Source organism: Suillus plorans, assembly GCF_016647745.1.
Source record: "Suillus plorans strain S12 chromosome Unknown HD556scaffold_123, whole genome shotgun sequence".
NCBI classification, from domain to species: domain Eukaryota; kingdom Fungi; phylum Basidiomycota; class Agaricomycetes; order Boletales; family Suillaceae; genus Suillus; species Suillus plorans.
The window spans coordinates 21,790-43,474 of NW_024537507.1; the positions used below are offsets into that span (position 1 = coordinate 21,790).

The 21,685-nt window shown below is 48.5% G+C and overlaps 8 protein-coding genes across 8 annotated transcripts; 4 read left to right on the top strand and 4 right to left on the bottom strand.

The window, feature by feature from the left end:
• Window positions 1-541: 541 nt before the first annotated feature.
• Window positions 542-2,510, top strand: HD556DRAFT_1451197 (uncharacterized protein; the record flags this gene model as incomplete). The annotated part of the gene is made up of 3 exons (XM_041307909.1): window positions 542-632; window positions 693-2,414; window positions 2,467-2,510. The coding sequence occupies 3 exons, from the start codon at window positions 542-544 to the stop codon at window positions 2,508-2,510; spliced, it is 1,857 nt and encodes a 618-aa protein (XP_041152448.1).
• Window positions 2,511-3,240: 730 nt separating this feature from the next.
• HD556DRAFT_1314632 (uncharacterized protein) lies at window positions 3,241-4,441 on the top strand (the record flags this gene model as incomplete). The annotated part of the gene is made up of 7 exons (XM_041300971.1): window positions 3,241-3,298; window positions 3,354-3,466; window positions 3,514-3,669; window positions 3,718-3,796; window positions 3,856-3,981; window positions 4,011-4,225; window positions 4,274-4,441. 7 exons carry the CDS (start codon window positions 3,241-3,243, stop codon window positions 4,439-4,441), a joined length of 915 nt encoding a protein of 304 aa, XP_041152449.1.
• A 2,866-nt stretch (window positions 4,442-7,307) lies between these two features.
• On the bottom strand, window positions 7,308-8,470 carry HD556DRAFT_172106 (uncharacterized protein). The gene is made up of 4 exons (XM_041309795.1): window positions 8,123-8,470; window positions 7,878-8,068; window positions 7,644-7,815; window positions 7,308-7,590 (listed from the first exon to the last, which is right to left on the bottom strand). The coding sequence occupies exons 1-4, from the start codon at window positions 8,328-8,330 to the stop codon at window positions 7,508-7,510; spliced, it is 654 nt and encodes a 217-aa protein (XP_041152450.1). The 5' UTR covers window positions 8,331-8,470; the 3' UTR covers window positions 7,308-7,507.
• Window positions 8,118-9,870, top strand: HD556DRAFT_171689 (quinon protein alcohol dehydrogenase-like superfamily). Its single transcript, XM_041309793.1, has 2 exons — window positions 8,118-9,751; window positions 9,805-9,870. The coding sequence occupies exon 1, from the start codon at window positions 8,611-8,613 to the stop codon at window positions 9,658-9,660; it is 1,050 nt and encodes a 349-aa protein (XP_041152451.1). The 5' UTR covers window positions 8,118-8,610; the 3' UTR covers window positions 9,661-9,751; window positions 9,805-9,870.
• Window positions 9,871-11,057: 1,187 nt separating this feature from the next.
• HD556DRAFT_1425004 (uncharacterized protein) lies at window positions 11,058-11,586 on the bottom strand. Its single transcript, XM_041304601.1, has one exon. It carries the CDS (start codon window positions 11,505-11,507, stop codon window positions 11,097-11,099), a length of 411 nt encoding a protein of 136 aa, XP_041152452.1. The 5' UTR covers window positions 11,508-11,586; the 3' UTR covers window positions 11,058-11,096.
• Window positions 11,587-12,906: 1,320 nt separating this feature from the next.
• HD556DRAFT_171717 (eukaryotic translation initiation factor 2 subunit 3-like protein) lies at window positions 12,907-14,092 on the bottom strand. The gene is made up of 4 exons (XM_041309794.1): window positions 13,799-14,092; window positions 13,467-13,746; window positions 13,291-13,410; window positions 12,907-13,242 (listed from the first exon to the last, which is right to left on the bottom strand). Exons 2-4 carry the CDS (start codon window positions 13,710-13,712, stop codon window positions 12,997-12,999), a joined length of 612 nt encoding a protein of 203 aa, XP_041152453.1. The 5' UTR covers window positions 13,713-13,746; window positions 13,799-14,092; the 3' UTR covers window positions 12,907-12,996.
• Window positions 14,093-15,432: 1,340 nt separating this feature from the next.
• Window positions 15,433-18,613, bottom strand: HD556DRAFT_1314634 (uncharacterized protein; the record flags this gene model as incomplete). Its single annotated transcript, XM_041300972.1, has 6 exons — window positions 15,433-15,812; window positions 15,861-16,331; window positions 16,452-17,619; window positions 17,670-17,954; window positions 18,011-18,383; window positions 18,534-18,613. The coding sequence occupies 6 exons, from the start codon at window positions 18,611-18,613 to the stop codon at window positions 15,433-15,435; spliced, it is 2,757 nt and encodes a 918-aa protein (XP_041152454.1).
• Window positions 18,614-20,328: 1,715 nt separating this feature from the next.
• On the top strand, window positions 20,329-20,595 carry HD556DRAFT_1196915 (uncharacterized protein; the record flags this gene model as incomplete). The annotated part of the gene is made up of 1 exon (XM_041296296.1): window positions 20,329-20,595. A coding segment is annotated over one exon (267 nt), but the record flags the coding sequence as incomplete, so codon positions are not given.
• Between the last annotated feature and the right edge of the window lie 1,090 nt (window positions 20,596-21,685).

Consider the following 21,685-nt stretch of genomic DNA (forward strand, 5'->3'; position numbering starts at 1 on the left):
GCTAGTCCTCTTGCAAGGCTCTCTGTGCGCCATGGGGCTTACAGGGTTGCAAATCTGTACATACTAGTATGGTAAGGAAAGTTTCCTGCTTTCATACTAAACAAGTCTACTCTAATCAGAATTCTTCATACCATATAGGATGTAGCCCACTACTTGCATTGTTCCATGGAACCGCCCTCCCGAGATACGATTCAGTAAGAGAATCTGAACTTTGACATTTATCCAATGCCTTCGACCACTATTAACGTCACCTTTTAGAAATGTTACCGATATGTTCCGCCTTCATGAAATCCGATTGGGTCAGGTTATTCCTGAAGACCAAGTAGAGGTAAATTGTGAAGGGATTTGAAGGTCATCTTAGCCAAACGCGGATCCGAAGTATGAACATAGAAGGGATGCCTCGTAAGTGCCAAGTTGGAAGGTATCCAAAGAACCTTGCTTCTTACGATACATCCGAGTTCGTGGCAAATAAAAGCCCTTGCGATTTTGACTAGATGATCCCTTCGACCATAACACCCGAATACTCACTCCAATTCCAACCATGCAGCTCACGCTCATTTTCACCACACTCGTTACATTTGCTGCTATTGCTGCGTCACATTCGACACCAAAATTGGTCAAAAAACATACTTGTGAGCACTGAGGGCCCGTGCCATTCTTGTCGGTGAGAGTGATGCTGATATGCTATGCAGCTCTGGCTAAACGCCAGGAACTTTCCTCCAACCTCATTGGTCATCTTAAACCCAGGCTTGAGATGCCCGATACACCTGATAAACCTGATGAACCCGACTCAGTTGACTTTGGCGATACGCCTGATACACCTAATTTTCTCGCGTCGTCTCCCCTCCCATTTCCTCATCCCGCCAGCTCCTCTGACTCTGACTCCTCCGACTCTGACGATAAGTCCGTCGATTCTGACTCCTCCGACTCTGATTCCGACGATAAGTCCGTCGCTTCTGACTCTTCCGACTCTGATTCCGATGACAAGTCCGTCGCTTCTGACTCTTCCGACTCTGATTCCGATGACAAGTCCGTCGCTTCTGACTCCGACGATAAGACCGCCGATCCTGATGCAAGCGGCGAAGCCGACGATGACGACGACATTGATAATGATGACACAGGGAGTGAGGAGCGCGGGATGCGCGAGGAGGCTGAATCTTCCCATGCCCACAAGAGAAGGTCTGACACAATAGACAGTGGCGACACGGGGCGTGAGGATGTTGGATCCCACTACATCCATGAGAGACGTCTCAACTCCCGCGTTGACTCTAAATCCGTTGTCTCTGACTCAACTGACGGAGGCGACGACAGCGACAGCGGTGACACGGGGCGTGAGGACGTTGGATCTCATCGCGTTCACAAGAGAAGCCCTAACTCCCGCGGCTTCAAGTCCTCCGTCTCTCATTCACCCGACGAAAGTGACAACAGTGACAGCGGCGACACAGGGCGCGAGGATGTTGGGTCTCATTACGTTCACAAGAGAAGCCCCAGCCTCCGCGACCCTAAACCCTCCGCCTCTCATTCAACCGACGAAAGTGATAACAGCGACAGCGGCGACACAGGGCGCGAGGATGTTGGGTCTCATCACGCTCACAAGAGAAGCCCCAACCCCCGCGACCCTAAATCCTCTGCCTCTCATTCAACCGACGAAAGTGATAACAGCGACAGCGGCGACACGGGGCGCGAGGATGTTGGATCTCATTACGTTCACAAAAGAAGCCCCAACTCTCGTGATCCTAAATCCTCCGCCTCTCATTCAACCGACGAAAGTGACAACAGCGACAGCGGCGACACGGGGCGCGAGGATGTTGGATCTCATTACGCTCACAAGAGTTCCAACTCCCACAACTCCAAGTCCTCTGCCTCTCATTCACCCGATGAAAGTGACAACAGTGACAGCGGCGATACAGGGCGCGAGGATGTTGGGTCTCATCACGTTCACAAGAGTTCCAACTCCCACAACTCCAAGTCCTCTGCCTCTCATTCACCCGACGAAAGTGACAACAGTGACAGCGGCGATACAGGGCGCGAGGATGTTGGGTCTCATCACGTTCACAAGAGAAGTTCCAACTCCCGCAACTCCAAGTCCTCTGCCTCTCATTCACCCGACGAAAGTGACAACAGCGACAGCGGCGACACGGGGCGCGAGGATGTTGGATCTCATTACGTTCACAAGAGAAGTTCCAACTCCCGCGACTCCAAGTCCTCTGCCTCTCATTCACCCGACGAAAGTGACAACAGCGACAGCGGCGACACGGGGCGCGAGGATGTTGGATCTCATTACGTTCACAAGAGACGTTCCAACTCCCGCGACTCTAAGTCCTCCGTCTCTCATTCAACAGACGAAAGCGACAACAGTGACAGCGGCGACACGGGGCGCGAGGACGTTGGATCTCACCGTGAGCACAAGAGAAGTAAGTCATTAAAGGCCTGGTGGATCACAATGTATAACACCTGTCACACCAGAGGCTTTTGTTTACCGTCTCAAGCACGAAATGCGCTACAACTAGGCAATATATCCGAGAGAGGTATTGATTTTCTTCTTCTTGCATTACTATGAAGTCTTATTGCTCTTTAGCTTTCGAATTAGGAAAGGGTTGCGAGAAGACGTATTGAGTTTATGTAGGAACTTTCACGGTCATGCAAGCATTATATCTAGCTTGAGCTCCATACACGTGATGTCGTGACTCCCGAATAGGCGACGAGAATGGGCCTTGGAAATTTTCGCCCATCACCTTGTAATTTTCAAGTTCTCCTCAGGCCTGAGGTCATGTTGACACAGCATTCAAAAGAAGATTCGTGCCATTATGGTGAATACAAATATAATTGTCATGTTTTAATGCAACCTTGGAGTCGGACCACACACCCTTCGCAACTCCTCAGGCCTCAGGCCTCATACATTTTGAAGAGCCAAGCTTGCTGGTGGGTATCGATATATCGATGAGTCGCGATGAAACAGCTCAAGACTACACCCTGAGTGAACTCATGTTTTGCCTTCAAATGACTCATTCGATCACATTTCTAATTTAGTTCCAATCAAAACTAAGCTCATAGGTTTTGTCAGCCTTGCACAGCGAAACACAGACTAGCTAGTGTGACAGTGTCTCTATGTAGACTGATCTTGGGGGCAGTGGGGGTGTTCCGCGACACTTAATATGATCTTGGTTGTTGCCAATTTGACAGTCGAAACTTAGTTCAGCAACTTCAGCTTGTCCTTGAGGGACATTTTCGACTATAATCATGATATCTTTGCCCGAAGCTTCGCTTTTAGCGTTGTTCCTGGAGACTTTGTTTTACGGTGCGTCACCAACCTCCAAAAGAAGGTATAATATCTAATTTCTTCCCTCATGTAGGCGTGTTCTTCACTTGTTACTGGTTGACCCTGGGCATACTGCTCAAGAAGTATGGTATTCAACGGGACCTCCTTCTCCCGGTAGCAACCTTGCTGCTTTGCATTGCAACGGCTGTAAGTGTAATCACACCCTTTGGGAAAACAGCTCAACAACGTCGTAGCATCTAATTATCGATTTCGTTCGAGCGCTAGAGGCGTTCGTTCTCAACGTGGATACAATCGGCGCGGATGCCTACTACTCCAACCTCGCTTCACCGTTAGGACTCGCAAAAACCGCACTTTACGTCACGCAGCCCACTGTCGCTGATAGTGTCCTTGTGAGTTTCTTCACTTGCCATATCGTTCTCCCTTGAATATGGCAGTAGGTTTGGCGATGCTATGTGCTCAACAATAGAAGCCTCTTGGTCGGCATTCCTGGTTGTATTGTGCTGTTGGCCAATGGAGGTAAGCATCTCGTCGAAAGATATCATTCGAGGACCACCTCATCTCACGATATTTTGCAGCGATTGGGTACTATATTGTCTGGTGCCTTTCTCGAACTGTCGCAGGGACGAGTATTTATACCACCATTCCTGGGTTGATCACAACTTTCTACATATTGACCATGCTTATCAGTATCGTTTGCACTAGTACGTTTATTCTATGGCTAATCTGCAAGCTCATGATGACCAGGATATGACAGCTTTGATTTCCTGGCGCATCTGGCGCAGTCGCCGTTCCATCTCAGGCGGCTCCGCTGATCTTTTACCCGTGATGATCGTCATTGTCGAAGGCGGTGCTATATATGCTACCAGTGTCCTGGCACTCCTTCTAGCATTCTTGACGGGATCAAACGGTGAATACCCCGCGATGGATATTGGCCCTCCTGTTGTGGTGAGTTTACTTGGCTAAAACACGACTGTTTGTAAGACTTTTCTTTAGGGAATCGTATTCTGCCTCATCATCCTGCAAGTACACTTCTGTGTGGGTAACAACCCCCAACCCCACAGCCCATCAAAATCCTTCACCAATCTCTTTGGAGAACAAGGAGAGCAGAACGTGGGCTATGGCATAGAACAGATGATTGAGGAGACAGATCGTTCAGTTTGACGTGCCAACGACTCTCAGGAGATGAAGTACTGTTGATTGTTTTGCGGGCGTATGCTTACTAATGTCCATATATCCTCTCATTAATATTGGTCTTCTGCTGCAAACCAGTCCATGCCTGCCACCCTCAACTGCAAGATCATTCCCATTGATGCTACTGGTAAGCGAAAATGTTGCCCACGAGAGTTTGAACCCAAGTTTGAGCTAGTACCTGAGAGGTATGCTACTTGGGATACCGAGTCGCTCCGAAGAGATCAGGGTACTTCAGAGCGACACTTAATTCACTTTGGCAAGGCCTGAGCGCCTGGGATCGCGCTTAGGCCACACTGTAGATTATTTCCTGTTGACCATGGATACAAAAATCTTATGTGACTACTGTATATAGGCAGTGTCAATACAAGTGAAAATCGTTCAAAGCATCTGCTCATACGTCTACGATATCTCTAGTGTCCTGATGTCAATTATGTCGCGAACAGAAGTCATGTCTTTAACTTGCGCAACGATATCCCGATTCGAGGCGATTCTCTTGTATTCTCCGCTGTGTTGCCGTGCTGACAAAAATGCGCTGGATGGCTGTCCATGGCGAACAATCAATCATAATGCCCGCGAATGAGAATCGGTATCAACCGGCTCATTTTCTCCAAAAGAAAAGGCGAGCGAATTGAATGACGGAGAGCTAGGAGCAGCCAAAAATTTCATGTTCTGCATATCATCTGAAGGATTGGGCAGCTCGAGTAGGCCAACAGAGTTAGGAGAGTGAGGTTAATCAGAAACGAGGCTCGGGCGCTTCAGTTGTACAACCTGCTAGAAGCTGTGAAGCGAACACGAGGACATGCCAGCTCAAACTTCCAGTGCGCTTTTGACCCAACGCTTGTTGTGTCTTGGTATCAACACGTCGTGACCTGCTGAGGAACATATCGTTGTAAGTGATGATTTTGAACTTTGTCGGATGAAAGCTGAAACAGAGCTCTGCCTAGATGTCTTCACCCTTCGTTGAAATACAGGAGACCACGAGGATAAAGCCTCGCCAGAGATTTGAGGGACACACCAGTTGGGTCTGCGGTACCATACATCTACCAGGCGGACAACGAATAATGACTTGTTCATGGGACGGCTCGCTGCGGGTATGGAACTTGAAGAATGGGAAACAGATAGGAGACGACTGGCGGGACGGAGACAGTCCAGTGTACACCATAGCGTTGTCTCCGGACGGGAAGAAAGTGGTCAGCGGGAGTGGGGATGGCGGAGTGAGGTTGTGGGACATGGACACAGGCAAAGTCATTGTGAAATGTATGGGGCATACAAAGGCAGTGTTTTCTGTCTGCTGGAGTGGAGATGGTCAGCGAGTCTTGAGCGGATCCTCCGATGGGACTGCAAGACAATGGGATGTAGAGAGCGGGGAGGCAAACCTCAAGACAGGGCACGAATCCGTGTTTGCAGTCGTCTACTCGCCAGACATGACCATGTTTGCAACTGGTGGATACGAACAATCTATCACGATCTGGGATGCTAAGACAGACAAGCTTGTCGCTAGTACTCTTGGAACTGATTTGGTGCGGTGTCTGGCTTGGACTCAGGATGGGAAAACGCTTATACTATCAGGGTCGGCCGATAACTCGATTAGGACATGGAGTACTACCACTTGGAAACAGATCGCAGTGTTGGATGCGCACACTTCTTTGGTCGAATCCATTGCAATATCTCCGAATGGCCGCATCCTCGCAAGTGCGTCATATGACAAGACAGCACGATTATGGAACCTCGACAACAACCAGCCCATCAGTTCGCCCCTCTACCATGCGAATTGGGTGAATTCTGTGTCATTTTCAGCAAATGGAAAGCTACTGGCCACTGGCTGCGAGGACAATAATGCGTACACTTGGGATGTTTGTGGGATACTAAAAGAAGCTGGCCTTAGCGAACTTCTGTTGGACAAGCAGGTCCGCGTCACTTTTTATCATCAGGTCCTATTTGCTGATATCCTATCGCAATTGAATCTATTCCTTCTAGGCTGATGCTACACCACGTCCAGTCCGTCAGCAAATCATCGTCCCCCAGCGCCGGGTACCCCATGGTTTTTTTGACGACATACCAGATCGGGCTCACGTACGTCATTAACGTCTAATCCAGTGCTGTTTTTCCTGACTTGCATGTTCTCAGCATGCATCGCATGCAAGCACCCTTCGTGACCGCCTTTCCTCTTTATTCCGCCCCATACACTCCGACGCCTACGATACAGCTTCGCGACCCCGCCCTTTCCGCTGGGCTCGAAGTCGACTCTCTGGCAGACTAGCCGGTAAAGATAGCGAGCTTCGCGAGCATCCCTCAGCAGTCGTCGATGTTCCGTGTGCCCCGGGCAAACGTGTATGTAGTCTTCCTCCTTCTTGAATATCCAAACCCCATCTCATACAACACAGAGGAACGCATGTGCAAGAGAAAGACCGATGAAAATCATTCCATTGAAACCTGGGAACCCTGCTGCAAGCACCTCAGGTCCTCCCAATAGCAATACCACACAACACTTTAATGGCGCGTCTCAAGCCCAGTCTTCGCAAGCACAGGCTGCTGTCTCCCCTTCCATCGCACCTCCCGCCGTCACCAATACACCTTCAAGCGCCAATCCTCATGTAACAATAAGACATGCTGGACGCTGGACTCGCTTCTGGCTCTTTATTTGTTGCACCTCTACTGAGTATACCCATGATCATCAGTAATGTATGTTTCCTTGTCCTTTATGAAGGATATCTCACATCTCATCCTTCGAGTACATAAAATGGAGTCATAAATTTAAGGAACACTTTATATACCACGATCGATTCTATGTTTTTGTTGTTGCCAACAAGTCTTCACTAACCAGGAAAGCGACTCTCCCGCGTACTAAAAATAAAAATAAAACACTTGCATTTGCGTGCCCCAGAAATGATACATATGTAGATTAGCTCCGGTGACATCAAGTAGGTAGCGAAACAGTCTACTCAGCCGACAGAAACACCTGCATACAAGCCACCAATGCTTCTCGATACGTCTCGAAAGCCATCTTTTCCAACCTCAATACATGTCGAACCAATGTTAGTCACTAGGAGCTCGTTCTTGGCGAGTTTTGAAACCCTTGTTTGTTTCTTCTCCTTTGTATGAAATTCCATCAAACACGGGAGACGAAATTCTCTTTAAAACGCGATGACATATCCAAAACGAGGATACTCACCGGTATAAACCTTCGGGAGCTTCTCAACCGCACCCAGCACTTGACCGACGAGACGATCCGCTCTGCACAGCGTAGGATCAAACATGGTGGGAATACCAATCAGTCCTCCCGAAACTGCAAGCTGCAAGCGATTGTTCTCAGCGTGCAGAGAGACAATCCTGCTGGAAACAGGCTTGCACGGTTCCGGCCCTGGGTGTTTTTCATTACGATCCCGGACAAATCTTGATTTCCTACCCTAACCCGTGAGAATGAAACCACCAGCAACACCAGCTTTGAGCTCGCGGACCTCAGCACCAGGTTTGTTGACATCGAAGGAACGGATGAGACTGGGATCGAAAAGCAAAGTCGCGGACAGGATAGGTAGACAATGACAGCGTCGGTGTTATGTTTCGGTTGCATAAAGAAACGATGAGTGACGACCGTGCCTGTTACGAGAATTAATACAACATTGGATGATCCATGCGCCACCGAAGACCTACCCTTAATAAATACAACAATTGCTTTTGAGCTCAAGAGCCTGATCAAGTCGACCTTGTTCTGCAAAATATGGATGCTTCCCAGCTTCATGATTTCAACCCTGGCAAAGTGCTCCGATGTCTGCGGCCGAGGGCATGTTTCGTTTCCTGCGATTAGAAGCAGAACAGCGTCCATGACAAGATCGAAAAGAATGCGCGAGGACGAGATCATCTGCAAGACATAGCAAAGGTGGTGAGGCGCAATTTGGTGTACGGATCGACAGTAAACAAGGGAGTTAGGATAGTGAAGTCGACGAGAAACAAGGCTTGGGCGCTTTAGTTGCACAGCCTGTTAGAAGCTGTGAAGCGAACCCGTCAAAATCCCAGGGCACTTTTGACTTAGCGCTCTTTGTGTCTTGGTATCAACATGTCGTGACTTGCAGAGGAACATATCGTTGTAAGTGATGATTTTGGACTTTACCAGATGAAAGCTGAAACGGAGCTCCGCCTAGATGTCTTCACCCATTGTTGGAAGACAGGAGATCTCGAGGATAAAGCCTCACCGGAATTTTGAGGGACACACCAAATGGGTCCGCGGCGCCATACATCTACCAGGCGGAGAACAGATAATGACCTGTTCGTCAGATGGCTCGCTGCGGGTATGGAACTTGAAGAGTGGGAAACAGATAGGAGAAGACTGGCGGGACGGTGATAGTCCAGTGTGGACCATGGCGTTGTCTCCGGACGGGAAGAAAGTGGTCAGCGGGAGCGAGGATGGCAGAGTGAGGTTGTGGGACATGGACACAGGCAAAATCATCGTGAAATGGATGGGGCATACAAGACCAGTGATTTCTGTCTGCTGGAGTCGAGACGGTCGGCGAGTCTTGAGCGGATCTGACGATGGGACTGCAAGACAATGGGATGTAGAGAGCGGAGAGGCATACCTCGCACCAATCAAGACGACATGGCACCAACACGTGTTGGCAGTGGTCTACTCGCCAGACATGACCATGTTTGCAACTGGTGAAGCCAAACGAGCTTTCATCAAAACTTGGGATGCCAAGACAGGCGAGCTTGTTGCTACTCTTGAAGCAGCTGATTCGGTGTGGTGCCTGGCTTGGACTCAAGATGGAAAGACGCTTATATCAGGGCTCCGCGATGGCTCGATTAGGACATGGAGTACTACAACTTGGAAACAGATCGCAGTGTTGGATGGTCACACTGACCCTGTCGAATCCATTGCAATATCTCCGAATGGCCGCATACTCGCAAGTGCATCCTTTGACAAGACAGCACGATTATGGAACATGGACAACAACCAACACATTGGTTCGCCCCTCCAGCACCCAGATTACGGGAGTTCTGTATCGTTTTCAGCAGATGGAAAGCTACTAGCCACTGGCTGCTTCGACAATAATGCGTATACATGGGACGTTTGTGGGATACTAAAAGAAGCTGGCCTTAGCGAACTTCTGTTGGACAAGCCGCCGGTCTTTGCTGTACGTGACACTTTATCATCAGGTCCTACCCCATCGCAATTGAACCTATTCCTTCTAGGCTAATGCTACACCACGTCCAGTCCGTCAGCAAATCATCGTCCCCCAGCGCCGGGTGCCTCATGGTTTTTTTGATGACTTACCAGATCGGGCTCACGTACGTCAATGTTAGTGTCTAATCCAGTACTGTTTTTCCTGACATGTTCTCAGCACGCATCGCATGCAAGCACCCTTCGTGACCGGTTTTCCTCTTTATTCCACACCGACGCCCACAATACTTCTTCGCGACCCCGTCCTTTCTACTGGGTTCGAAATCGTCTCTCTGGCAGATCAACCGGTGAAGATACCGAGCTCCGCGAGCGTCCCCCAGCAGTAGTCGATGTTCCGTATGCCAAGGGCAAACGTGTATGTCGTCTTTTCCTTCCCGAATATTCAAAACCCATCTCATACAACACAGAGGAACGCATCAGCAAGAGAAAGACGAATGAAAATAATTACATTGAAACCTGGGAACACTGCCGCAAGCACCTCACGTCCTCCCAATAGCAATACCACACCACACTCTAATGCAACTCAAGCCCTATCTTCGCAAGCACACGCTGCTGTCTCCACTGCCTCCGCACCTCCCGTCGTCACTAACACAACGCCAAACACCAATCCTCATGTAACAATAAGACACGCTGGACGATGGACTCGTTTTTGGGTCTCTATATGCTGTTCCTCTTCTGAGTATACTGACGGTCATCATTAATCTATTCTTCGTCTCTCAAAGATATTCTTTGTCGTCTCTTATCATTCTGTTGTGCTTCCACTGATCACGAGTATACCCATGATCACCAGTGATATCTCCCGTCCATTTTCCTGTCCTTCATGAAGATCTCTCCCATCTCATCTTTCAAATGAAGACATAAAGTCGTTTATCGCACCCTTTACATACCACGATCGATTCTATTTTTTGTCTTTGCCAACAAGCCTTCAAGCCTTCACCGACCAGGAAAGCGACTCTTCCCAATAAACATGTATACTACTGAAATGAAAAACACTCGCATTTGCGTGCTTCAGAAATGATACATATGTAGATTGGCTCCGATCACATCAAGTAGGTAATGAATCAGTCTACCGAGTGGACAAAAATACTTGCCTACAGGCCGCTAGTTAGGGAGCAGGGACACACTGATTTCTAGCTCTAGATTCTCTTAGAACCCAAAACGAGGATGCTCATCAGTACACATCTTGGGAACTTCCAGACCGCACCTAGCACTTGGCGAACGAGACGATCCGCTCTGCACAGGTAGTATCAATATTGGTCCGAATACTAATCAGCTCTCCCGGAACTGCGAGCGATTTTCTCGGCGTGCAGAGAGACGATCCTGCTGGAAATGGACCTGCATGCTCCCAGCCCTGAGTGTCCTTCGTTACAATACCCGGACAAATCTTGACTTCTTGCTCTAGTCCATAGGACATCTATAAGGACAGAATCACTGGCGACACTGCCTTTGAGCTCATCGACCTCTGCACCGGGCTTGTTGACGTCGAAGGAACGGACAACGATGAGACAGGGATCGGAAGCAAAGTCGTGGACTGGGATATATAGATGCTTTGCAATGATTTCGTTGACAGCGTCGATGTCGGATTTCAGTTGCATATCGGAACGATGAGCGACGACTCGACCACCATGCCCGACGCGATACAACATTGGATGATCCATGCTGACTCACCCTTGACGAATGTAGCGATTGATGTTTGTTGCTCAAGAGCTTGATGAAGTCGACCTTGTTCTGGAAAATTTTCCAGCTTCGTTCAACCCTGGCCAAGTGCTCCAATATCTGCGGCCGGGGGCAAGTTTCGTTTACTGCGATTAGAAGAGCAGCGTCCATGACGAGATCGAAAAGAACACGTGAGGACAAGATCATCTGCAAGACATAGCAAAGGTAGTGAGGCGCAATTTGGTGTATGGACCGACAATGAACATGGGAGTTAGGACGGTGAGGTTGATCAGAAACGAGGCTTGGGCGCTTCAGTTGCACAGCCTGCCAGAAGCCGTGAAGCGAACACGAGGACATCCCAGTTTAAACTTCCAGTGCACTGACGCTCATTGTGTCTTGCTGTCAACACGTCGTGACCTGCTGAGGAATATATATCGTTGTAAGTGGTGATTCCAAACTTTGTGGGATGAAAGCTGAAACGAAGCTCCGTCTAGATGTCTTCACCCATCACGATCGTTGGAAGGGAGGAGACCTCGAGGATAATGCCTCGCCAGAAATTTGAGGGACACACCAGTTCGGTCCTCGGTGCCATACATCTACCAGGCGAACAACGGATAATGACTTGTTCAAGGGACGGCTCGCTGCGGGTATGGAACTTGAAGAGTGGGAAACAGATAGGAGACGACTGGCGGGACGGAGACAGTCCAGTGTACACCATAGCGTTATCTCCGGACGGGAAGAAAGTGGTCAGTGGGAGTGAGGATGGCGGAATAAGGTTGTGGGACATGGACACAGGCAAAATGATCATAACATGGATGGGGCATACAGAGGCAGCGAATTCTGTCTGCTGGAGTCGAGACGGTCAGCGGGTCTTGAGCGGATCTGACGATGGGACTGCGAGACAATGGGATGTAGATCAGAGCGGAGAGGCAAACCCCGCAGCAATCAAGACGGGGCACAAATCTGTGTTTGCAGTCGCCTACTCGCCAGATATGACCATGTTTGCAACTAGCGCATCCGAAGATTCCGAACACCCTGCTAAAATTTGGGATGCCAAGACAGGCAAGCCTGTCGCCACTCTTGAAACTCCAGCTGATTCGGTGTGGTGCATGGCCTGGACTCCGGATGGAAAAACGCTTATATCAGGGTTATACAATTCCTCGATTACGACATGGAGTACTACAACTTGGAAACAGATTGCAGTGTTAGATGGGCACACTGAAACTGTCGAATCCACTGCAATTTCTCCGAATGGCCGCATCCTCGCAAGCGCATCACATGACGGTACAACACGATTATGGAACCTCGACAACAACCAGCCCATCGGTCCACCCCTCCAGCATCGATATCCTGCATATTACGTGACTTCTGTGTCATTTTCGGCAGATGGGAAGCTACTAACCACTGGCTGCCTCGACAAAAATGCGTATACATGGGATGTTTGTGGGATACTAAAAGAAGCTGGCCTTAGCGAACTTCTGTTGAACAACTTACAAGCCAGTCCTTGCTGTACGTGACACTTTTTTATGATCAGGTCCTATTTGCTGAGATCCTATCGCAATTAAACTCATTCCTTGTAGCTAGGCTGATGCCTACTATATGCTGTTCCTCTTCTGAGTATACTGACAGTCATCATTAATCTACCCTGTTTCTTTTTTCGTCTTTCAAAGATCTCCTTTGTCATTCCGTTGTGCTTCTACTGATTATACCCATGATCATCAGTAATATATTCCGTCCGTTTTCTCGTTAAATACATATGTACATTAGCTCCGATCACATCAAGGAGGTGCCGAATCAGTCTACTAAGTCGACAGAAACACTTGCCTACAAGTCGCCAATGCTTCTCGATACATGTCAGAAGCACGACCTCCTCTCCAGCCTCAGTACAACCTTCGACGAAGGCCCAGAAAACGGCAGAGGAGGAACAAAATGATCTCAAGTTCTGGATTCTGTCGGAACGCGAAAGCATATCGAAAACGAGGATGCTCACCAGTATCGACTTTTGAAAGCTTACAATCGCACCCAACACTTGACCGACAAGACGATCCGCTCTGCATAGCGTAGGGTCAATCTTGGTCCGAATACCAATCAGTCCTCCCGAAAATGCAAACTGCGAATGATTGTTCTTAGTGTGCAGAGAGACGACCCTGCTGAAAATGGGCTTGCACGGTTCCGACCCTGAGTGTCATTTGTCACGATCTCCAGACCAATCTTCACTTCTTGCCCTAGCCCGTAGGACGTCTGTGAGGATGGAACATCGCTTTTGAGCTCATCGACCTCAGCAGCAGACATGTTGACGTCGAAGGAACGGATAACGATGAGACAAAGATCGGAAGCAAAGTCGCGGACCGGGATAGGTATACGCTTTATAATGTATTCGTTGACAGTGTCGATGTCGTATTTCGGTTGCATATCGGAACGATGAGTGACGACTTGACCACCGTGACTGTTACGAGAATTAGTACAACATTAGATGATCCATGCCACCGAGGACCCACCCTTGACGAATGCAGCGATTGATTTTTGGTGCTCGAGAGCCTGATCAAGTCGACCTTAATATTGATGCTTTCCAGCTTCATTCAACTCTGGCCAAGTGCTCCGATGTCTGCGACCGAGGGTATGTTTCGTTTACTGCGATTAGAAGAGCAGCATCCACGACGAGATCGAAAAGAATACGTGAGGACAAGATCATCTGCTTGCAAAGGTAGTGAGGCGCAATTTTGTGTATGGACCGACAATGAACATGGAAGTTAGGACGATGAGGTTGACACAGCGGGAAAACTGACATTTTACCACCTTTTGCCGCCAGTGAAATTAAATTCTAAAGGTAATCCAGAGTGCTCTAGAACGCTCTAGGCTAGGTCTGGAATGGTCTAGCCAGGTCCAGATTTGCTTTTGATTGAAATCTTGCAAGAGGTAAAACGTTGAAACCCCCGATGTGTGATCAGAAACGAGGCCTGGGTGCTTCTGTTGCACAGCCTGCCAAAGGCTGTGAGGCGAACACGAGGACGTCCCAGTTTAACCTCCAGTGCACTGACGCTCATTGTGTCTTGCTGTCAACACGTCGTGACCTGCTGAAGAATATATATCGTTGTAAGTGGTGATTCCAAACTTTGTGGGATGAAAGCTGAAACGAAGCTCCGCCTAGATGTCTTCACCCATCACGATCGTTGGAAGGGAGGAGACCTCGAGGATAATGCCTCGCCAGAAATTTGAGGGACACACCGGCTCGGTCTTCGATGTCATACATCTACCAGGCGGACAACGGATAATGACTTGTTCAAGGGACGGCTCGCTGCGGGTATGGAACTTGAAGAATGGGACACAGATAGGAGACGACTGGCGGGACGGAGACAGTCCAGTGTACACCATAGCGTTATCTCCGTACGGGAAGACAGTGGTCAGCGGGAGTATGGATGGCGGAGTAAGGTTGTGGGACCTGGACACAGGCAAAGTGATCATGAAATGGATGGGGCATACAGAGGCAGTGAATTCTGTCTGCTGGAGTCGAGACGGTCGGCGGGTCTTGAGCGGATCCGACGATGGGACTGCAAGACAATGGGATGTAGAGAGCGGAGAGGCAAACCCCACACCAATCAACGCAGGGCACAAATCCGTGTTGGCAGTCGTCTATTCACCAGACATGACCATGTTTGCAACCAGCGTATCCGAAGATTCTGAACACTGGCATGCCAAAATTTGGGATGCCAAGACAGGGAAGCTTGTCGCCACTCTTGAAACAGCTGATTCAGTGTTGTGCCTGGCCTGGACTTCGGATACAAAAACACTTATATCAGGGCCATTCGATGGCTCGATTAGGATATGGAGTACTTCAACTTGGAAACAGATCGCAGTGTTGGATGGGCACACTGAAACTCATCTGCAAAACCACTGAAATGAACGCTTAACTTACGCGCGTTACGGACACTTACGAATGCTTATGACTTCACTAGCGAACTCATGCGATTGGTGGAGATCCATTTTACTGTTATTATTTTATTTCGTCGTTATAAACTTACAAAAGATGGACAACCAAATATTTTTTATCAACGATAATATTTTGCAATCTCAAAGATAAGATAGATAAAACAGACGTGTTGAACCGCAAGCTGAGACTACGACAAAAATGTAACTAGTGCAAGTCTGAGCACAATGCATGATATATCTCCTTGTCCGAGAAATTGTTCAGGTAAAAGTGTTCATACAACTCCATACTTGTTGCTGCACCCACCGTACGGTCAGCTCCTGCGCCATACATAGGAATAAGCTCTACTGCATGTGTGACATCTGTGAGAGGGATAACTGCACCCAATCTCATCCTCTGACCGTCGGGCCCGTTATGATATTGTCGAGCTACCATATACATGCTGATGGCAGGTTCGTCATGCGGATGGCCAACGATCTCATAATACTGCACGTAAATGAGTGGTTGATCTGCGAGGTAATGGGGAAGCGTGCCGTGGAGAGGCGGAATTGGCTGGAAGATAGCCCGCACTTGCGCGACAATATTTACTATGTAAACCAGTGAGTGACGTGTATGTAGGAATAGATAAACCTTACCTGTCCGGTCACCATGTACTGACTGCGCAACAACTGCATCACAATTTCCCAGAGGGAATGTTTGTGACGGCGGAGCAGCTTGAACGACTTGACTGGGCATAATCAGCCGCGAGCAAAAAACGGAATGTAATTGCAATCGAAATTTATTCCATGTCTTGACGCGACCATGACCACTGCTCCATGATGCTAGAGGTTGACCGTTAGAAGCCTTTGCGATGTAGTCAGATAGCGCTTGTCCAAAATCTGGCAATACGTAGAGCTGCTGAACTTCATTAATGGACATTTTGGCTCGATCAGGAGCGACGGTAACGTGGAAGGCAGTCGTTGCAGTGGAAGAAAGTATGCCCTTCAGAAAATGGTTTTGAACTGGACGAGGTCCGACAAAACACCGTTGATTCGGATCACCAGGTGCGATGCGGGCAATCCATGCAAGAGCAGGATTGGTTTCAGTAATCTCTTGCTCTTCTGTGACTATGGCATTGGTGAGGGGGGCGTTGTGCATCCGCAGGAAGAGGTACAACTGAAATCACCGCATTGATTCTTCGCGGTTGAGAATATCGACAATCTGCTCTGTAAAGGTGCATGACTGACGGGATGTCCTGTCAAAAGGAAGCTTGCAATGAGTGATGAGAAGGCGCTCGGTCACGTGTGCAGTCCATTGGATGAGGGCACCTATGTCCTTGGTGAACACAGCAAAACTCTGCAAAAGCTCGAGTTTTGGGATAAGAAAGTTGTCGATCGTTCCTTTGGTGCCTCGTCTAGCTCCTGCATCTAAGATCGCTTGCTTATGATCATGGAATTCTTTGAGAGATGCGACCATGGAATCAACGGAGGTATCAGTATAAACAGGGTTTTGGGCCTTGTAAATGAAGTCGATTAAAGCGCGAATTGCATGAATGAACTGGGGAGGTGTGACCCCGGCAATGGAAGGAACCAAGGTACGTTGCAAGTCCCGGTGTTCCCGGCCAGTCATTTGTTTCATCTGACGTACTCCAGATGAAAAATGGCGCATGCCTACTCGCTTGTGGTGGCTTCGAAATCGGGCATCGAGCTCGTCCTTGCCCACCAGTTCTTTGGACCACTTGAATGGATGATCAAAGAAGAATTTATGGCAGGTATGGAGGATTTCTCCTGATAAGAAGCGAGCAGGATCTGCGAACCGCCAATTCCGCCAAAATGGTTGGTGAACACCACTCAGTGAATGAGCCTTAGCTTCCTCCTGAAATTCTCGCAACCTCCATGGATCAATGTGTTGGCAGATGTCGTATATCACCGAAAGGGTGTGTTCTTTCGTGCATGGTGCATAGCGATAACTGTCGCCAAAGGATTGGGATGTGGCCAACGTGATGGGAGAAGCGACTTTTGAGACACATGCTATGGCTTGTTGCTCAGGCAAATCTGCAGTGTAAGCAGCCAAAGGTGTGTAGCAGTGTCGTAAATGGCCAGACAAATCGGGCATAAACTTGCCTGCCATGGCTGTAACCTTGACATCTGCGAAGATAATATCCATGCACTTGTGGAATAGCCGTTGACTCAAGATAGTTTGGTAGTCAGTATGGACGTCGGAAAATTTTGGAATCGGCATGAAACCAACACATCGCCAAGCATGGCTTGTTGCTCTTATCCGCACGTCAGACTGAATGTTGGCGAGTGAGACAAATATAGGATGCATTTCGAGCCCTCCAGTGTGTCGCGTCACGGGCGTCTTGTCAGATGCAATAATTACCGGAACTATGGTAGCGCCTTTGGGGAGCTGATCCTGTACGAAAGCATCAATCAACCACTACAAATAAGTGCATAGAATCTTACTTGAATCTCAAATGCCTGTTTTGCTGTAAAATATTCACTATACTCGCGCTCGTCACCATCAACCACAACGTGCGGGTCATATGTCATATGGTTCACGAAGATTGGATTAGCAAACAGATCTTCTACCACATCTAAGCCATTGCGCCAGATGAGCTGTATTGGTTGAATTGTTGGGTATCCTGTTATTTCGAGTGTCGTTGAACGCCATTTTGGTCCGGTAGGAAGAGAAGCCATCCATGCAAGTAGCTGGTCTTTTGAGCTGAATGATGGTTTAGCTTGGCGAACCTGTGCTCTGGAAATTAGTCCTGCATGTACATAGAGGAACTTCACACCAAACGAACCCATTCAAGCTTGAGAAACCGGTCAATATCACTTTGTGTGAGGCGTTCACAGAGGAATTTTCCAAGCTCAAATTCTGCTTGGTCTTGAAAGGGGTAAAATGGAGTGTGACATCGCCGATAAGCAAACTGGTCACTTTCCATGGCCTCAGGGATATTGGGTGCCTTTCCGAATATGTAGCCAGAAGATGGGTGGTAGCGTCCCAAGATGTCGTCTTTGCCTGCTTCTTTGATAGACCGAAGGAATGCGGGTGGGACAGGAATATAATGATCTTGTACTTCAGGCCAGCAACCATTTTCTTGCTGCAGGTGTTCTAATACTGCCTCGTTCGAGGGTAGGTCGATCAGACACTGGGGGCATTTTGCAGAAGATGATCTGCCAGTTGGTTCAGACTGTCACTAAAGTGAGTACATTCAAGAAACAAATCTTACAAATCGGCATCAAGAACAAACTGCCCAGATTGTCCTCGCTGAGGGTTGGACGGTACAAAAGCATGATTGACCTGCATGCTAGCGGTATACTTACACTGGCTGGTATTGCGACTGCACAGACGAAAGTCTTCCGAGTTCTTCAAACTCCGCCCTCTTGTTGGCACTTACTCTCATCACATTGTAACCCCCCTCAGATTAGCCAGAAAACCAGGTATGTATTGCATATCTATATCAGCCAAGATATTGACGTTATTGGCAGCATTAATATGGGCGCTTACACTGAGCGATCCACACCTCCTCTGTCTGACTGCGAGACTACAAGCTCAACTCGTGTTGACATATCCTCGCCTCCCTTTGCTCGAGCTGGTTCCAAGCTACCATCTCATCGCAAATTGTCCAGTGTTAGCTCTCCCCCGAACTCTGAATGTTCAACCAGTTCCCGTGCCAGGGAGAAACTAGTTCACCGTAGCTGCAGCTGCAACCGCCTCCCCTTGGTAGGCCCTATTACGAAGCGAGACCGTCTGTCTCACTTCCGTGAACAATTGCGTGCCTGGTACAAACCGCGCATAGTTCATCAGTGTTAAGACCGTGCACAAAGGGTAGGACTGATTCTGAGGGGCTTGGCTTCAGCTCGTGCGCTGCGCCCCTTACCCGAGTATGTGCCCTTAATTTCAGAATGATGTCCGAAGAAAGTCCAAGGACGTCCGAAGGACATCCGAAGCGCGGGAAAGTTCGGAAGGACTTTCTGGACGAGTGCGGGAAAGTTCCGGAGGAACTTCCGGAAATTACGATGAGGTTTCGTCCTGATACGGATATGTGTAATGGCTACTTAGGACAAGTCCTAAGTAGAAGCAAACAGAGGAAAGGCTGCAAGGACAAAGTCCGAAGCAGAATAGGTCCGGAGGACCACGGGAAAGTTTCGGACGAACGTCCGGAAACTTCGGAGGATCGGATAAGCAGATAAGCGGATGAGCGGATGAGCGGATAAGCGGATGAGCGGATGAGCGGATGAGCGGATGAGCGGATGAGCGGATGAGCGGATGAGCGGATGAGCGGATGAGCGGATAAGCGGATGAGTGGATAAGCGGAGCTCTGGCCTAGGGAATTTCTCCCTAGGCCCGAGATGGATATTGACTAAGTCGATAGACTAGAACTGATGTGAGGACTTAGAGTGAGATCTAGTGCGAGGACTAATATGATATTCAGACTGAGGAACTACAGGACATATACAAGAGTTTATATACTAAGGAAATAACGGAAAGATCAGTAAGCAAGCGTCCGAGGCTATGTATGAAGCATAAGCAAAGTTATCAAGCACGAGTCGGAAATGAAGCATAGGTTAACGGATCAGTAAGCGTACCGGTAGTAAGTATAACCGAGAAACCGAGGACAAGGAATACCGAATAGAGGAATAGGCTGTGTTAACGTTATATGCACAGGAAATGAATTAGGAAGCTTATCGTATATCGGATCGGACCGGACCGGACCGGATGTCCGGACAAGAAGCGTGGATATACGGGATATGATATTAGGGCAATAGGACAAAGGATGAATGATGCAGGCTAGCTGCAGAGGTATGGAGGTGTGATGTACGGAGGTAAAGGGATCTGGACATGGATGCGCGGATGTGGATGTGCAGAGGTGCAGGGATCCGGATGGGTAGAGGACTGGAGACATGGATAGGGTGTCCGAAGGTCCGGATGAGGCGTGGGAACATTATCGGATGTAGGTCCGGAATACGGGATATGACAATCAGGCTCCCCCATATGAGCTTCAGTTTGCAAAGAAGCAAATTTTTGACAGCTCATCCAATGCTTTCACCCTTCACAACTTGCGCGAGGTAGGGAGACTTTGTTTTCAACTTAATATATTCTCATTAATAAAATATACAGGGCAGGGATCTTCTCCAGAGAGGTTTATCTCTCATGTCTGACGATTCCGTTTACAAGGCGGTCCAACTCAAACACGCCACTAAGGAAGACCTCTGGCACCAGCTCATGCACACTACCTGGCGGCTCGAACATAATAGAAGAGAGAAAAATTTACTGAAATCTCTCCAACGAGAACAAGAAGGTGAATTTAAGATGGCCAAAACTGAAATGGAGATATTCAGGGGCTTCATTACTACCCGGGGGCTCCCGGCCTTGGAAGAGGACAAAGACTACCTCGAGGCAATCTTCGCGGAGGAACTGGACCAGTATGATGTTGCCAGCGAGCAGTATGACGAATTTTTGACTCACGTGGGGAAGCATTGTAGAGACTGATATCTCTATGGCCTTGTAGAGGTCTAATTTCCGATGCATGTTGAATGCTAATCATTATCCGAATCATTCCCTATCATATCCGACTCAATACGCACCAAACCCAAAAACATCGGACATCGCATCGGACTATCGGACTTCGCTTGTATTCGTCCTTCCCGTGTCTTGTCCTGTCTTACTAGCCCCACTAGGTGCGTAGTTCATTATTTCACACATTACTCATGTCGTAGCAAGTGCTATTACATGTTTTCCCATAGTCTGCAGCGCCTCATGTTTATTTACATGTACTTCGGATCCGAAATCATCAACCGCTACCTTCGCCTATGGGTTCCGCATTTCTACGTACTTACATATATATTGGACTGACCTTGAGCATTATTCATTATCCAAGTAGAGGGGAGCAGTTCCCCGACGCTTAGTGGTCAAACCTGATATTTCGTAGTTCTTAGTTGACATTGCGAATATCATTGTTCCTTCACCGCCCATATCAGTCATTGTTATTATTGCGCACACCGCTCGCTCTTCCGACGCTCACTATAGCATTACTATTAGTTTCCGACACCACAAACCCGAACCTGATAACCCGAAACCCCGAAAACATCGGACCCGATGCTTTTGCATCGGACATTGTAATTATACCTTTGGACATTGTTTCCCGCGCTCGGACTATTGACCCCACATCACTCACTTACCCCCAAGACTATTCCCAGACCGCAGACCCCTGGGTCGAATGCACTTGTCAGGCAAGTATAGCAGACTAGGCAGTGCAAAGACCACAACACAAATATACCAGTTTGGAGCCATCCTCGTATAGCCCCACTCAGTATAGTTGTTTCTACAGCGTACCATCTCTTTCTCCAATAGTAGCGATACAGAACCATCAGACTCTCACACTGATGCGGAGTCTGATGATAGCCTCATCTACCAACCAGATGAATGAGAAGCTGGCGCTCGTAGCTTTATCGACGAATAGGAAGTGTGCGAG